At 33.5% G+C, this 18,875-nt stretch overlaps 1 protein-coding gene across 3 annotated transcripts; it reads right to left on the bottom strand.

Annotated features, from left to right (window-relative positions):
• Nucleotides 1–4,314: 4,314 nt before the first annotated feature.
• On the bottom strand, nt 4,315–18,249 carry LOC134270778 (putative ankyrin repeat protein RF_0381). 3 transcript variants are annotated; one of them, XM_062753023.1, is made up of 3 exons: nt 18,153–18,249; nt 5,600–5,770; nt 4,315–5,260 (listed from the first exon to the last, which is right to left on the bottom strand). In XM_062753023.1, exons 1-3 carry the CDS (start codon nt 18,232–18,234, stop codon nt 4,665–4,667), a joined length of 849 nt encoding a protein of 282 aa, XP_062609007.1. In that variant the 5' UTR covers nt 18,235–18,249; the 3' UTR covers nt 4,315–4,664. The 3 variants fall into 3 exon arrangements, with proteins under 3 accessions (XP_062609007.1, XP_062609009.1, XP_062609008.1); XM_062753025.1 differs by lacking the exon at nt 18,153–18,249 and adding an exon at nt 15,914–15,941; XM_062753024.1 differs by lacking the exon at nt 18,153–18,249 and adding an exon at nt 15,501–15,574.
• Nucleotides 18,250–18,875: the final 626 nt, after the last annotated feature.

The raw sequence follows: 18,875 nt of genomic DNA, 5'->3' as shown, positions 1-18,875 counted from the left end.
GTGCATCTGAACAAAGACATATAATAGATCATGCATCTGGAGACGATGGCTTTAACTGCGTTGTTTATTATTATTGGACTCGTCCATTTATGGAATAAACCAACCGCGGGATCGATAAACAAATTAGTTTAAACTTTATTTCATTTAAATTAGACATCATATATACACAGTAGATGATACATACAGGATTAGGAAACAAATTAGAAACATCATTTCTTAAGTGTTACATGTCCATATACCATGTATACTGATGTATACGATATGTTGTTTTAAAGAATGGTATAAAACTTGTAGAAAGAATTTCTGAAGCATTAGAAGGAAGTTAAAAGAACAAACTTTATTGGAAGTTAGCACACCCATTCATACAATAGAACAATCCAAGGAAAAGGCGCGAAGATAGCTTACTAGTGACATTTGGCGCGGAAAGAGCGATTCACCCCTTTCGTAGAATATAAATGGACTGATCCAGTGGTATAGAAATGCAGAAAAAAGGATACACGGACATGTTGAAACGGCAAATCATATGGAATAATCTGTTCCATGCAAAAAGATTAAAGGAAGTAAACACTGCAGTATTTCGCATCAGTAATATCTTTCTTTTTCTGAAAACTGTTTCTTTAAAAATGCAGGTAAAGAATTCCAATGTAAATCAGCTTGCACAAAATCTAGCTCTTTGGATATGGTCGCACATTTTCGGATCTTGAAAATGTCAATCCTTATACTGCCTGACGCCGTGACGTCAGGCAATAAGTTCATAACATTTGATTTAGTGGAGCTATGACTTTCATATTTCACATGTATACTAGTATTCGTTGTAACAAGACCTTTCATTGGATGCCACCAAATTTGACCTTGACCTTGGAGTTTGACCCACTTTTACACAAACATTTTAAACTTTTACTTTGGCCATAACTTTTAAACGGTAGATACTAGGCATTTCATATTTCACATATATTCCCCTTTTGGCAAGTCCTTTCATTGGATACAAAAAACTTTGAGCTTTTGACCTTGGAGATTTCTGTACTTGTGAAAAAACTTTAACCTTTGTCATAATTTTTAAATATTAAAAGCTAGGGCTTTCAAACTTCACATACTGTAGAAATACTTTTATCCGCGTGGTATTAATTTACGCTATGTATGCGGTCACAAATTTTCAGCGGAAATTAGTCCCATCGAACTTAATTCAAATATATATAAGGCATATAATGAGAATCTTAAGATATCCGCGTAATTTACTACCAGCGGATTAAACAGAAACAGAGATTCCGCGGAATTATGACCACGTGGAAAAAAGTACGTTTACAGTATTTAATTTTTGTGACAAGACCTTTCATTGGATAACAAGAACCTTGGAGTTTGACCTACTTTTTAAAAACTTTAACATTGGCCATATTTTTTTAACAGTAAGGGCTAGGGCTTTCAAACTTCACACATTTAATCCTTGTGACAAAAACTTTCATTGGATATCAAGAACTTTGACCTTCTGGCCTAGGAGTTTTACCTACTTTAAAAAAAAAAAAAAAAAAAAAAAAAAAAACTTGGACATAACTTTTGGACAGTAAGGGCTAGGGCTTTCAAACTTCACACATTTAATCCTTGTGACAAGAACTTTCATTGGATAACAAGAACTTTGACCCCCTTACATGTACCTTGACCTTAGAGTTTGACCTACTATTTAAAAGCTATTAAATTAACCTTGGACATAATTATTGAACGGTAAAGGCTAGGGCTTTCCTACCTCACATATGTAATCCTTGTGACAAGGCCTTTCTTAAGAAACTAGCAACTTTGACCCTTTGACTTTGGAGTTTGACCGACTTACTAGTATCCTTGGCCATAACTTTTAAACAGGTGGGCTAGGGTTTTCATATTTCACAATCGTATTTCTTGTGAGAAGACCCTACTTTGGGTAACACTATATTCAATTTGCATTTCAGAAAAGTTTAATATTCGCTATGTTGTCATACGGTGCCATTAGTGTTAAACAAACACATCTTGTTCATTATAACTTAGATTGAGAAGAGATAGGGCTTTCATATTTGACATGTGCATTACCTGTGACAAGATATATCCAAGCATCTATGATTTCTGAGTCCTTGACCTTGACCTTCACGATTGACATTTTTATAAAAATTCAACTTCGGTGATAATTTCTAAATGACATAATTATGATAGGGTTTTCATATTTGACGCAATATGTTATAAAAAATGACATCTCACCCACAAAGACACCGAAAGCGGGGGACCACAATTCTTTGAATTCGCTTGTTTTGCTTTAGATAAGTAATACTATAGTATATCGATTAAAGTGTTTATATTATAAAACTAAATGTATTCTAAGATTTTTTTCTTTCTTTATAATTCATTTTTAAGATATTATTAAAATAACTCACAAGTATGTAATAACTGAATTCAAGAAGTAATGCATTGATTTTGTCCAAGTTCGTCATTAAATTTATAAGGAAAATTATCAAAGCACAGGAAAGGGGAATAAACATTCCAAATAAATTTTCTACTTAAAAAAGATCAACAAGTATGTATGGATAAAGCATCATGAGTATCAACATGCACAAGAGGCATTGGTACATGCATTTTTTTATTAGAAATATTTGTATTGAATATGTGTATTAACTGTGCATCAAGATAGTAACTATTTCATAACTCTCTATATGACTTGTTAGTTTTGGAGAATATTTAGATTTCAGTCGAGGACCATTTTTTTAAATCAATGGTTTTTCATGCATTCCCTTGACCGAATTTGACAGAATGTTACTATGAGATTAGTATGGCACGCCAATTCCACAAAAATGAGCAAAACATAGTTTCACAGTCGATAAACTAGGTTTATCGGTTGTAAACTATAGTTTACGGACTGTAAACTATAGTTAACAACGTTAATCAATATTTTACATCTGTAAACCATAGTTAACGCGATAATCTATGTTTCACAATCGTAAACTATACTTAACATCGAAAACAATCATTTGCGATCGCAAAACATAGATTATCTGATAAATACAGTTTCACGATTTGTAAACTATAGTTTACAAACCGTTAACTATAGTTAACAATCTGATAAATATAGTTTCACGATTTATGAAACTATGATTAACAACTCTTAACTATAGTTTACGATTGTAAACTATAGTTTACAAACGTGAATCTATGTTTATCAATAAAATCTATTGTTAACGCTTTATTCAGACAGATAAACTCAGATTAGCATTCGTAAACTATAGTTAACGACCGTTAAATATAGTTTTACAGATGAAAACTATACTTAACGAATCGTTAACTATACTTAACGAATCGTTAACTACAGTTTACGGTTTGTAAACTATAGTTTACAGTCGATAAACCTAGTTTATCAATTGTGAAACTAGGTTTATCTCATTTTTGTGAATTTGGCGTGCCATAGATAAGAAACCTTTTAAATTATATCAAAATATTACGCCCTATAATCTTGGTTACTTATGAAGAATAATCCAATTAAAAAACACACACACAACATTCGGAGATATTTATCACTCTAGTTCGATAGTATAAACAGGAGCACATGGGACACAACGCTCACCTTTTTGTTCATCGTAATGTACTCTCATGTAAATGTTAACCCAATCAGTCATTGTAGCCCCACCCTATTACCGGGATTATAGTTTGAACACACTTAAATTAACACTGCCTGAGGTTATGTAGGTTATGTCTCTATGCATGACTAATCATCACTTTGCTGTTCCTGGGATTTTTTTTAGGATTTTATTCTGCATTCCTTATATGTAAAACTTTGATCACCTTTATATTGTGGCTACAACTTCTTTGACATGAGCTGTCCTAGGGATGCTTTTATATTTCACAAACACATTTTGTTGTCCCCCGCTATCGCGAAATTGAGGGGACATTAAATCTCATTTGTTAGTCAGTCTGTTCGTCTCATAGTATGTCACAAATACTTTAACCTTAGTCATGCATGTAACAGATGGAGCTTTCATATTTAATATGTGCATTGTGACAATACATTTCAGAGCATGCTATTATTTTTGACGTCTTGACCTTGACTTCATGTTTGAACTAATTTCCAAAACTTTATTTTGGTGATTTCTTTTGCATGACATATACCGGTATGACTGGGCGTTCATATTTGACACAATATGCTATTAAAAATGGCAGCTCATCCACTAAGACACCGAAAGTAGAGCACCACAATTCTTTGAATTTGCTTGTGTGCCTGCTGTTATATGTAAACAGTAAACAACACAAAACCTTTCTATATCTTTCAATATTTAATAATACATTGCAATATAACAAAACAAAACCTTTCCACATCTTTCAATATTTAATAATACATTGCAATGTAACAGCTACATTTTGATTCACTTTTATATGTAAAAGATACGTATAAACAGTTACTGTAACAGTGCAAAATTAATAAGTTCAATATTCGATGAACAAATACAAAAAAGCAAACTACTACATGTACCGTAACAATATGTGCAAAGCTACAAATTAGAAAATAACAAACATGGCACACAATACCCTTTTCAGGCCTCCAGACACAATTAAAACTCATTTTTTATGGTACCCTTTCACCTAAATTGAAAATTGAAATGTTTTCTATAATTCAGAATTTTTAAAATAGAATTCAAAATTTAATGAATTGAATGATTTTAAATTGGTCTGATATTGATATTGGTCAAAAGCCTGTGGTAGTCACTGATGTCACAAAAGAGCAGGTAATCTTTGATATACTTAGGGAGGTTAAGTTTTTGCAAGCCGGTATACAGATTGACTTTGAAACATCTCCTTAAGACATCACGACAGCATGCTTGGAGAGTTTTGGGTTGTGTTTCTGAGAATAGATCTGTGAGATCTATTAAATTGTCCATTTGTCGAATCAGAGAAGATTGCCTATTTATGATACTTATCTCCTTCTTCTTGTTTACTCCACAATGTAGGAGAACCTCTGTCAATCGAGTATGATTTTTCTGGACAGCTTTCTGCAGACATGATACCCCAAACGGATTCGATAAATTAGGATCCGCCCCGGAAATAAGCAATAACTCGGCGATTTCAGTTTTGTCCAAAACAATTGCTCTGTACAAAGGAGTTTCCAACGTTCCAAAGCACTGGTGATTTAAGTTACAATTCTTGGAAAGAAAGGCTTTAAAAACCTCCAAGAAATCATCAAAATTGTCGTACACCGTCACAGCAATGTGTAGCGGTGTAAGACCGCTGTATTGTTTTCTAGCATTCACATCGTATCCTGCAAAAAAAAAAATAATTAAAAGTTAGACAAGAATGTCTGACATCTCAAGTTCTTAATATTGACTTTGTTTAAACTTTAATTCGATTTTTTTAACATCTTTTCAATAATTTAATGAATTTATAAGATGATGTTGAAAGTCATCGATTGATACCCATGGGGATTGCTTTTTAATTTTACTCATCAATAATTAGCAAAAAAGAGATAACCAGTGGATATTAATCGGAAAATCACTCGGCCTTTTCCGATAAGTGGGGAAAATTTTCGACGGAAAAGGCCGAGTGATGTTCTATCCGACATTCGATTCGTAAGTTCAGTGTTTCGTGATATTTTGTTTACCTGCATTTAGTAGTGCTTTCACGACAGTTAAGTTTTTCTGTTTCACGGCGTAATGTAATGGCGTGTTCCCTTTTCTGTCGATCTGATTGGATACTTGTCTCCCCTCTCTTAACAAGCATAGAGCAGTGTTCGTGAAATTATTCTGGGCGGCCAACAGTAACAAAGTCATATCTGTAAGGCAAATGCAAATAAAATTTTAGTTTTGAATTACAGGCCAACGCAAAAAATGAGTTTCATTACGGATTAGGATTTTTCAAAGTGCATTGTAACAAAGGTTAATATATGAATTTGTTCAACTTTTTATATATCAATACATATATGCAAAATGCATCAATTTATTTACTTTTGCAAATACTGAATACTTTATATAGCATGTTTAACCGTGACAATATAAATGTGTAATTTAAATGTATAGGGCGTTATAAGTTTTCAGAACTTTTGCTCAATCCCTTTGTAAATTATATTACAATAAAATATGTTCAAATCAAAGGTTTAACAACAATATGATATACGCAGTTGCTTGAATGCTGCATGATTCAGAGCATTTTATTACATGTATAATGGGAAGTTAAATTATCTTAGAGCCAATCGCAAAACCCCTAAAGGATTATATTGTTTGTGACGAGCTGACGCTTTGCTTGTCGAGAACTTTAAATTCTACGTCACATTCTCGCCACATCAAAGGACGTAACCGAGATCGCGTCTCTCCCACGCTAAAGTCGGTCAGCTGCAATACACATCGCCGACGTTTAACGGGTTTACAAAAGGGGACAGAAAACACAAATCTTATTAAACATGCAGTTTAAAAAGAGCATTATTTATATTATATGCATTTTTTGGAGTCCGTAATAAATGAAAGCCGTGAAAATTTAATTTTATAGCATTTACCATTTGTGTACCGGTATATGGCACAGTATACATGCGATATAAAATGATGTACATGATCAATTTAAATTGCTGGATTTTAAGTATTCGTCCTGGTCATTCTTGGATTGTGTAGTATTTTAATTGTTTCAAATCACTAGTACTGTTGATGTGAAATGATTTTTCTGTGGAAAAGAGAAATATTCCGTTCGTGTATCAAGCCGTGAACTTGAGACTTGAGAACTAAGTATACATAGATTTTTTTATTACATGTATACCCCAAACAGCCGTATTATACCAGAAAAATATGTACTTGTACTTTAAGTATCCATATATAAAAGAACATTTCTGTCAAGAAGAGAAGTATGCCTATTCACAATTGTCAATAATTATGTAAAAATACTAAATTAGAACGGGTGCATAGTTTTGCTTTAAAAAATACACACATGTATAATAGCTCTCTCTCTCTCTCTCTCTCTCTCTCTCTCTCTCTCCAGGAAACGTTTCAGTGGCTGAATATATATATATATTTCACTCTATTGCATCAGTGATGTTTAAAATATGATCAGGTATTTTCGTTAATTTAGCACTCAGTCTCTGATTTTTTAATTATCAGTAAGCACACATTAAATCCATTCCGATTGATCATATACGTCATACATGCACTGCTGCAGAATTTTTAAATACTGTGCATTATGTAGAAAAGTACTCAAAAGCACATTTTCACAATCCTTTATAAAACTGAGATTTCTGTAAGAACATGTAAATACCCATAACAGGGAACCTATACTGAGCACTACGTACGCAGAGTTTTTGCAAACAGCAACATATCCTCCATATATGGGGGGGGGGGGGGTTAGAATGGAAAAAAAAAACAGGTGCGATTTCAGCAACTGTGGGACAACTTTATCGAATGCTACGACAACTTTTAATAATCATGCGATTCAATGAATATTTATATTGTACTAACGAAGTGGAACTACAAGAGGCCCATGGGCTACATCGCATACCTGAGCAACGTGGCTAAGAAAATAGCAGAAATCAGCTCAGTATTGAAAGTTTAAATCCATAAGTGGTCACAATCTACCTTTAAAGGGGATGGGAGTATATATGAACAAACTTGAATCTACACGTCTTGAAATTTTCTCCCATAAGTTTCAACATTCTTGGCACTCTGTTTCTTGAGATGATTTTAAAAACATGTCATCAATTGCAAATTTTCACATTTTCTGAATTATCTCCTCGAAGAAGTCGCCCTTCATTTGAATAGACTTGAATACCGTTTACTAAAAAATGCCTTGTGGCAGTTTGGTTAACATTAGCCCAGTGGTTCTAGAGAAGAACTCGAAAACGTGAAAAGTTTAAAGACCGATAAACAGACGTTAGGCAAAATGTGATCAGAAAAGCTCGGCCAGCCCTCGACCCACCCTTCTTTTTTTTCGTTTCAAACATATTGTTCGAAAGGTTTTACGTTTTAATAAAGATACTTTACAACAGCTTAAGTAAAAGTTTCATGTTATTTTAGTACATGTATATACTAAAAATATCAATTCGTAAAAATCATTGTGCACTGTACTTTAGGTACATGAGACTGTCACAAAAATTTCAAGACCGTAATCCACTCTTGTTGCATCAGTATATATGACGATATTCTCTTTAGGTCAATGTACAAACAAATCAGAATAAAGCCAATATTGCGGGTTAGTGCAACCCACATCACAAACCTGTTCTTCTCCAAGAAATATATAGCACAATGCTTAAGCACCCAAATAAAAACACCTATAGAAACTCATTGCAAATACCAGAATATATTAATTATATTTTAATCATTTAAAAATTGCAACATAACAAAACTAGCGCACGCTCCCTGCGACGCAGTTTAGTACCGGTAACTGGCAAATTTTCTTTAAAACCTTTTCTTCAGAGGAAACACGTGGACAAAGTCTATTTATTTTCAAAATCTGCCAGGCCCATCTAAAGGAATCAGAAAATGCATGTGTAATTAGATTTAGACTTTATAGACATAGGCGTCGAAACCGGGCGAGCGTAGAGAGGGGGGGGGGGGGTTTCAAAGTTAGACTTAGTATAGACATTGAACATTGCTGCGTAGGTATACCCACGAAATAGGATTTTTGTGTTTGGAAAATACACATCCCTTGTTTTTGTTTTTGTGTGTGTGTGTGTGTGTGTGTGTGTTGTTGTTGTTGTTTTTGTTTTTGTTTTTTTAGCTTCTCAGGTTTTTTTGGAAGGTCTAAAAAAAAATTTCTTACCCTTAGCCCCCACTTTAATTTGCTTCCGACGCCCATGATAATTAGATATTTTCCGTCGTTTGGTATAAATTACCTTGTACATACAACATTCGTTAAAACTTAAAAATAAATTGAACTTCAATCGTTAAAATTTGAAGGTAAATGGATACGTCTTCCCAGGCCTTCCCTCTTTATCTTTTCTCTCGAATATACGCATAAAGAGGGTATCCATTTTTCACCAGTATATTTTGTACCAAATCCAACAATCTCAGCATGCATGACTTGGGTTGATACGCGTAACTAACAAATCTAATGATCAATGAATCATGCACTACTCGACTTTTATACTTGTTCGCAAGTATGAAAAAAAATTGCGATAATAGAATAAAATAATCGACCAATTAAAATATTCGTAATGGAGTGAAAAAATCTTTACATTTTTAAAATCAAGGTTAAAAAAAACTTTTTTTTAAATTCAAGGTTTAAAAAAAACTTTAAACTTTGCAGGTAACATTCAAGAAAACGACATCGGGACTGTCTACTCCATTTTTTGAACCCCGAAAACAAGCTGTATGTTGCAGCTGACCGACTTTAGCGTGGGAGAGACGCCATCTCGGTTACGTCCTTTGATGTGGCGAGAATGTGACGTAGTATTTAAAGTTCTCGACAAGCAAAGCGTCAGCTCGTCACAAACAATGTAATCCTTTAGGGGTTTTGCGATTGGCTCTATAACGACACTCTTGAATAAGAATTAGGGTTTGTACACAAAGTAATGTTTCTACACACAGAAAACTTTTTCAAAGGACACTTCAGCATTTGTGTGTTAGTTAAGCCTTCATAATCAAGACAAAGATTCGTATTCCCTGTTATTAATGATGCCTGATATCCTCATCCTTTTCAAGTACGTGGGTTCCGGGGGAGTGGGGGAGTGAGCATGCAGCCCCACTCATATGTAAAGAACTTTGTGCATACACTGGCCCTGTCGTGATAAACTCTGACCCAATATTGTGGCCCAATTTATCCTCAAAGGGGCATAACATATAGAATAACTTGAATACATGCTGCTTTTGTTATACATGTTTTAAATTATCTTTCAATATAACAAACATACCCCCCTTGAATACATGCATCAGTTTAAAGTTGTTCAACAATTTTTTGCCCTACCATAATAAACCAAGGGTTAAAAATTTGGATGAAGAACGTGGCATATGAATATATTTAGTTTGTCGTTTTTTAACACGGTTTTTAAAAAATATCTCAAAATTCCTATAAAAAATGTCCCCTACAGTATTCTTGCCATACCAAAAGGGCCATTATTTGAACAAATGCTCATCCTATGTAATATGTATGCCTGCATATTACATCAATTAAATTAATCATGTTAATAGTGGTTCTTGAAAGAAAAATTTTAAAAATATACATTTTTTTGGAAATCTAAAGACTTCCTCAGTACATTCCCATGTAAAATTTAGACCCCTTAATGTAACCCAACGTTACCCCTAAAGACGAGGGTGTAAACAAATCTGAATCTCAATTGACCGTGCATGCTAAGGATGCTAGCAAAATGTCACTTTCATTGTCTCACCCTGTTGTTCATGTCAGAGAAGATTATTTTTAAAAATTTTATTCCCAAATCTACATCTACCTTCAGGGTCCCCATGCATGACTTGAAAATTCCACAGTACGTAAGGGTGATTATATCATGTATAACATAGGTAATCAGAGATTACAGAGCTCACCTCAACAAATGTTGTCTTTAAGTAAGGCAAAGTCACACAATTAACCAACAAAAAGTATACATCCCAAAAATGAAAATATTTTTAAAAGCAATTTTGATCTGATACTTTGAAATAGACCTACATAAAAAATTTAAACTACTTCTTCTTCATGAAAATGAAAATCCAGCATCTGATGCAAATTTGAGAGTTTTCATCTCTTGATGCAGCATTTGTGCAAGTTTGGTTTATACAATGTTATATAAGCCTTACAGTTTTAGGTAATAGACCTGCAACCATAACTTTTACCTTGTCTATTATCTGAAAAATGTATGTCCAATTCAGCATCCGAAGCAAGTCCATTAGTGTGCATCCTTAGATGTATCATCCATGCAAGTTTGCTCATTATAGGGCTCATAGTTTATTGGAAATGAAACATGCATCAAAACTAATATTTTCACTCATCCACAAAAAGTAGGTCAGATTCAGCATCCGAAGCAAGCCTGGAAGTATGCATCCTTAGATGTATCATCTATGCAAGACTGGTCATTAAAGAACTCATAGTTCCTTGGAAATGAAACCTGCACCAAAAACTTTTAACTATTCACTCAACCGGAAAATGTAGGTCAGATTCAGCATCCGAAGCAAGCCCGGTAGTATGCATCCTAAGATGTATCATCCATGCAAGTTTGGTCAACATAGGGCTTATAGTTACTTGGAAATGAAACCTGCACCAAAAACATTAACCTGTTCGCTCAACTGGAAAATGTAGGTCAGATTCAGCATCCGAACCAAGCCCGGTAGTATGCATCCTTAGATGTATCATCCATGCAAGTTTGGTCAACATAGGGCTTATAGTTACTTGGAAATGAAACCTGCACCAAAAACTTTAACCTGTTCACTCAACTGGAAAATGTAGGTCAGATTCAGCATCCGAACCAAGCCCGGTAGTATGCATCCTTAGATGTATCATCCATGCAAGTTTGGTCAACATAGGGCTTATAGTTACTTGGAAATGAAACCTGCACCAAAAACTTTAACCTGTTCACTCAACCGGAAAATGTAGGTCAGATTCAGCATCCGAACCAAGCCCGGTAGTATGCATCCTTAGATGTATCATCCATGCAAGTTTAGTCAACATAGGGCTTATAGTTACTTGGAAATGAAACCTGCACCAAAAACTTTAACCTGTTCACTCAACCGGAAAATGTAGGTTAGATTCAGCATCCGAAGCAAGCCCGGTAGTATGCATCCTTAGATGTATCATCCATGCAAGTTTGGTCAACATAGGGCTTATAGTTACTTGGAAATGAAACCTGCACCAAAAACTTTAACCTGTTCACTCAACCGGAAAATGTAGGTTAGATTCAGCATCCGAAGCAATCCCGGTAGTATGCATCCTTAGATGTATCATCCATGCAAGTTTGGTCAACATAGGGCTTATACTTACTTGGAAATGAAACCTGCACCAAAAACTTTAACCTGTTCACTCAACCGGAAAATGTAGGTCAGATTCAGCATCCGAAGCAAGCCCGGTAGTATGCATCCTTAGATGTATCATCCATGCAAGTTTGGTCAACATAGGGCTTATAGTTACTTGGAAATGAAACCCACACCAAAAACTGCACCAAAAATGTTAACCTGCTCCAAAAACATTAACCTGGTAATTCCTTTGCTGAAATTGCAGCATCTGAAACTTTGTCTGGTACAATAAAACACACTAAAACCATCTTCCATCCATGTCTAATCAGTATAGGACACAGAAGTAATTAAAAAGAAAACTGCTCCAAAAAACTTAACCTTAACCTGGGACGCCGACGCCGACGCCGAGGGTATCACATAAGCTCCCCCAACTTTGTTGAGGTGAGCTAATAATAACAATAATTATCACCTGATGGGCCTATACAGTAACTGTTCTAAATTATATATAATCGTAGTGTGTAAAACATTAAAATTTGTGATATACCTGTCTAGGCACAGCTAGGTGCCTTAATTTAAACCATGTCAGAAAGCTTTTAGAGAAATTTCGTCTTAGTATAAACCAGTGGTTTTTAAGAATGAAGATGTCCTTAATAATTCATTTATAGATGAATGTTTTTTGGCAAGATTGGTTAAAATTCAAAAGTTGGCTGCATGCATGGTTCTAGAGAGGATTAAAAAACCTTTCTTTAAAAAGTTTGCAAATGACACAAGATACTTGAAGACAGTCAGGAGGATGGACATTGAACATCAGAAAAGCTAGCTTGAGTCCTTGGCCCAAGTGAACTAAAAAGTTAATGTAAAAGTGCATATATACGATAGCTCTAAAATATACACCTTCGATATTCAATTATGAATATTAAATACTACATGTAATATATTGTCCCCCACTTTCGCAAAAACTTTAACCTTGCCCATAACTTTGATTATGTGGAGCTATGACCTTAATATTTCACATGTGTATTCATTGTGACAAGACCTTTCTTTGGGTACCACAAAATTTGACCTTTTGACCTTGACCTTGGAGTTTGACAAACTTTTACACAAAAATTCCAAACTTTTACTTTGGCCATAACTGTTGAATGGTAGACACTAGGACTTTCATATTTCACATATGCATTCTTTGTGGTAAGACCTTTTATTAATTACCAAACAAGTTTGACCCTTTGACCTTGACCTTTGAGATCTCCCTACTTAAGAAAAAACTTTAACCTTGACCTTTACATTTGAAGGGTTAGGGCTAGGGCTTTCATATCTCACATATTTAATCCTTGTGGCTGGACCTTTCATTGGATATCAAGAACTTTGACCCTTAGACCTTGACTTGGAGTTTGACCTACTTATTAAAAAAGTTAACCTTGGCCACAACTTTTGAACGGTAGATACTAGGACTTTTATATTTCACATAGGTATTTTTTCTGGCAAGACCTTACATTTGATACTAACAACTTTGACCTTTTGGCCTTGACCTTGGAGATTTTCGTATTTATAAAAGACTTTAACCTTGGCCATAAGTTTTGATTGGTAAGGGCTAGGGCTTTCATACTTCACATAATTATGTAATTCTTAGTGCTGAATAATCGAGAAAATTTCATAATCGATAATCAGTCAAAATCGGGGAATCTTAATCGATCAATCATCAACTTAATTGGTAATTCAAATTTTAAATACAAAATTCTATTTCTTTATAGCATTTATCATTTATGGAACACACTAAAAATCAAATTTTCTCAAGTTTATTCTAAAGAAAACTTTTTTGTTGTATAAGTAACAAACAAACAAATTTTTTTTTACATATTTGCCCATAAAACTAAAAATGTTTGTCATGTCATCAGATTTTGCGTTCCCTAGTTAGAATAATCTTACTGTGTCTCGGTACAAGCCCTCATCACAGTTAGAATACGTCCCATATACTTGCAATGTAGCAAATTGGAGCGGATACACTCTGATACTATTTTGAAGAATATTAAGGATTTGCACTGGAAATAACTTCCAAATTAATCAAAACAATCCTTTTAGAGATTGCTTAATATGCATTTTATCCCACAAAATAATCCATATAAAGACGAAAATCCAATTAATTCTCAATGTTTTTCTCTCGCTTCAAATTTACCTGCCATGTTTCCATTCGTAACTCTCTAGATTGTCCGTAGTAAATGCACTGAGTATGATTTATTGCCCGTGTTTCTTTTGCTACATTACGAATACATGGAATGAATTCCGTTAAACCGGGTCCATAGGAAAATATCATTTTAATGATAGAATGTTCTATCTATGCATTCCCTGGATATGGGTAAATTTCTACTTGATTGTTGTTAACTTCGCCTTGGAACGCCATTTTTGATTTACTCCTTTCGTTTAACATGTATTGTTAATGTGTATGTATTAGTTTCATTCAAATCATACAAGTTTATTTGGGCGAGTTTATTTGGGCGACAATCCATTATGAAAAACGTAATCGATAATCGGAATCGAACACCCAAAAATGATCGACAATTGATCGTCGGCGACAATCGTTTCATCACTAGTAATTCTTGTGAGAAGACCTTTCATTAGATACCAAGAACTTTGATCCTTTGACCTTGACCTTGGAGTTTAACCTACTTTAAAAAAAACGAACCTTAACCATAACTTTTGAGGGGTTAAGGGTAAGGCTTTAATATTTCACAGATATAATCCATGTGACAGGACCTTTCATTGGATATCAAGAATGACTTTGACCTTGGATTTTGACCTTCTTTTAAAAAAACTTTACCTTGGCCATAACTTTTGAACGGTTGGGGTTAGGGTTTTCATCCTTCACTTATGTATTACTTGTGACAAGACCTTTCTTAAGAAACCATCAACTTAATATATTAATTATAACCTTTGACCTTGGATTTTGAACTACCTTTCAAAAATTTATCCTTGGCCATAACTTTTGTTCAGGTAGTGCTAGGGATTCTGTATTTCACAATCGCATTTCTTGTAAGAAGACCCTACTTTGGGTAATAATATATTTAATTTGCACTTAAGAAAAGTTTAATCTTTGCTATGTTGCCATAATGCCATACAGGATCATCTTGTTCCCTATGTTGAGAAGAGATAGACTAAGTTCTTTCATATTTGACATGTACATTACCTGTGACAAAACATTTCCAAGCATGCTATGATTTCCGACCCTTGACCTTCACGATTGACTTTATTTTAAAAAAAGCAATTTCAGTGATAATTTTTAAATGACATATGAAAGGACGTTCATGAATATTTGACACAATATATCATAAAAAAAATTCTCTGACATCTCATCCACAAAGATACCGAAAGCGGGGGACCACGATTCTGTGAATTTGCTTGTTCTTTCTTTCTTTGTGAATGTAAACATTATTCATTGCAGTATATTATTCTAAATGGCACAGTTCAGGCTAACCATTAAGGGAATTATTTATGTGCGCGATGGTGCATTAATTAATCATAATTAATGCACCACTCGTCCACTATCGCATATTTCATGTTCTCATGGTAAATGTAAACTGAAACAAGTACCTTAATACAGATATCATAACGTTTTGAAAATATTTATACAAGCGCTGGGCATAATTATAAGATTTTTACCTGTACTAGGTCACCTGCTTCCATGTTTACATCAAAATTGAAAGCGAAAATCAAAGAACATTTTAGATAATACGTACATAAAAATGTCGCGACTTTTTTTTTTTAATATTGTTTCATCGATTTTTTTAACACATCTCATTCAATGAAAAGAATCATTTTTATTTATTTATTTAATTTATCTATTTTAGGGGGATCATAAATAAGGGAAAAAAATGAACGACGAAATATATTAATCTATCCATTCTGGCACCTTCTCAGCTGCAGAACTGCATGCAGCGTTCATGGTTTTATACATATATTTTAGTCTTTGACCATAACATATAAAACCATAACGCTACAGTTCTGCAGCTAGCACTTCTAGAAATCAGAATATCGACCAAATCGACTATATTCTGCAAAAATGGATATCTTGTATTGTTCTCATTTTTGTCAGGACACGGCACATTGTGTCGGATATATAGTGGAGAATATTTTGTGTGAAGTTTGATTAAAAATATAAGATATGTTTTATTACTAATTCAGTGCCCAAATGAGCATAAAGAGTACAGATTTACAAGAGAAAGGCCTAAAATATAGTTGACAGAAAAAGGAAAAAAAACAAAACAAAACATTTAGACATACATGAACCTATATAAACATGTACATAAAATAGACATATGACTCTTCAATGTATATTTAAGGAATCACTGTCTAGTTTTGAGAGTATGCCAGGGCATCAACAATAGTGGGAAACATGGGATAATTTGCATAACGGGCGAAGCCCGTTATGCTTAAATTATCCCATGTTTCCCACTATTGTTGATGTCCCTGGCATACTCTCAAAACTAGACAGTGATTACTTATATTTCCATTTCATTGTGAAATAAAATTGTAGACTTAGACATTAAGAATGTAGACTAATCGATTTAAATTACACGAGGACTTCCAAACCAATTTCAATAGTCCTCGCACACTGACGTCAAACACAAGGGCAGCCGCACGAGATTTACATGCATATTTGGCCTCCTTAGCGTCAGACACAAAGACAAATGCGCACGAGATTTGCATGCGTATTAGGCCTCCTTAGCTGCTGACCTATCGACCTGCCTAATTTACATTCCGGCATAATTATCAGGAAATCAACTCCGCTTACTTTCAAAGGGTTATTATAGAGAAAAAAAATTAGAAATGGAAATATATAATAATAATCTTTATTGCATATTACACCCATATGGGTCAAGCAATACAAAAAAGAAACAAAATCAATGAGAACAATGAATTATATATACAATAACCATATAGAAATTTATTCCCTAAATTTTACACCGATGTGGACCTTTTAGTTCTCAATTCTAATGATTGTTTTATAAAAGTGCAAACAGTCGGTATAACTTCAAGTTTTGGACTTAGTATATATTCAAGTTTCTGAGTAGGTGATTTGAGGTAGAATGAAGAACAATTACCTAACATAACTTTTATAAGTATATTCCTTGCTTGTATATTCAAGCTACACTGTAGAAAAAAATGTGATTCATCATCAATAGTATTACATGAAGAACATAATCTTTGTTCTCTAGGTATTTTCTTATGTCTACCAGTTTCTATCATTAGGCAGTGGTCACTTGTTCGAAATTTAGTTAGCATTTGTCTATTCTTAAAACTATTTTCAAGCGTAAGATACTCTTCCATATCGACACTGTGTTTTATTTTACTGTACAAGTATAGTTTTGAATTTTCTGTAAATTAGATATTTTTTCCATCGTTTTTTCTTTATAATTATCTAGTACAATTTTCTTCAACTTTTTTTTTTTACTGAATTTCTAATTTTGTCAAATTTTTCATCTTTTTTGTTGTAGTCATTGCTATTTAAATTATTTTCTTCAAATATAGACATTGCAAGGGTATGCCAGGAGTAAAATCCTTCTTCATGCATAGATATATTAATATTATATGATTCTTTAATCAAGGGGTTTACATTTTGAGAGTTTAGCCGTACAAAGTACATCATGACTTGAGTTTTAATAAAAGAAGAAACTGGAAGTCTGCCTAGTTCACACAAAGTTGAAATATTGCATGCTGTCTTATTGAGTCCTAGAACTGTTTTACAATATCTAGTATGTACTTTTTCATAAACTGATTTTTCTTGTAAAGCGAGTGTATCACATGAACTGTTATTCTTTATAGCTCGGAGCATTGCTCTGTATGAAGGAAGATAATCATCCATAAACCATATTTCTATATTAAAAATATAGATATTAAATGCTCTAGCACATCTACCTAGATATATTCAAACTTCCCTTAAAACAAGTTCAGTAACAACCATGCAAGTGGTTATCTTTGATATTTGAAGGCATCGATATCATCTCATGAAATGGACACCGCATAAGAACACTGGATTCAAGCGATTTTAAAAAATATATCATTTGTAATTTTTTTTTGCAATGATATCGTAATTTTGTAAATTTATCTTTTAAAACAAAAGTTGTTATGTTCAAAAGATTCAAGTAAATTTTCTAGCTTATAATAATAAATCTACTTAAAATTCATTGAGATGTTTCGAACCCACTACCGCTTCTAAAACGTGTTTGAGAAGAGGTAGTAGATTCGGAACATCTAATTTTAATTAGATTGATTAAAATATAAAAAAAGAAAATGTTTTAAAATAAATCTTACCTCGGGGGCTTCTGTTTAGATGAAAATAATATAGAAAGAAAAACAGGAAGACCGTCGGATATGTCCGTAGAAACACCCACATATGCACACCATGTAAAGAAATATAAACAAACACAACAGGAACAACAGTAAAAAAAAAAATAAAAAATAGCAAAACAAAACACAAATAATAAACTTTTGCATTAAATTCATCAACGTATACAAACGGGTGATCTCGTCTTGGTCGAGTTATCACCCGTGGGTATATCCGACGATACTTTAAACTATACAATGTACCTGTACATGTAAATATAAATAAAAGATAAAATTTACAAGGTTTCAATAAAATTCTTTAAATTCATTTGAAAAAATTAAAAGGAAAACTGACCTATGCATTATTTTTTTGTGCAGACGACAATCGTGCGTAAAATCAATATAAAGTAACTTCATATTTTGTTGATCAGCCAGGTTTAGTTAAAATAAACGAAAACGTTTGAGGGTATCATGCACCGTTCCTCTAACTAACGACATTTGTCTTACTGTAAATGAAACCCGGAGCTCCTATAAGATGAACAGGATTACCCAGCAATGTACTTAGCCTTCTTATGTTACTTCCTTTAAATTTTATCTACATTTTATTTTGCTTTCATGCACTTCTGTCAAATGTTACTTGTCAAATGGTAGGTATACATGTATACGTATTTGTAGAGTTAGTTTTATATGTATTAATATAATTGTACCAGA

The sequence above is a fragment of the Saccostrea cucullata genome, unplaced genomic scaffold (genome assembly GCF_032062105.1).
Source record: "Saccostrea cucullata isolate Sc308-1 unplaced genomic scaffold, CSIRO_AGI_Scuc_v1 ctg3809, whole genome shotgun sequence".
In the NCBI taxonomy this organism is placed as follows: Eukaryota; Metazoa; Mollusca; class Bivalvia; order Ostreida; family Ostreidae; genus Saccostrea; species Saccostrea cuccullata.
The sequence above is the reverse complement of the archived record's forward strand: the minus strand, read 5'-3'. Positions and strand labels throughout refer to the sequence as shown.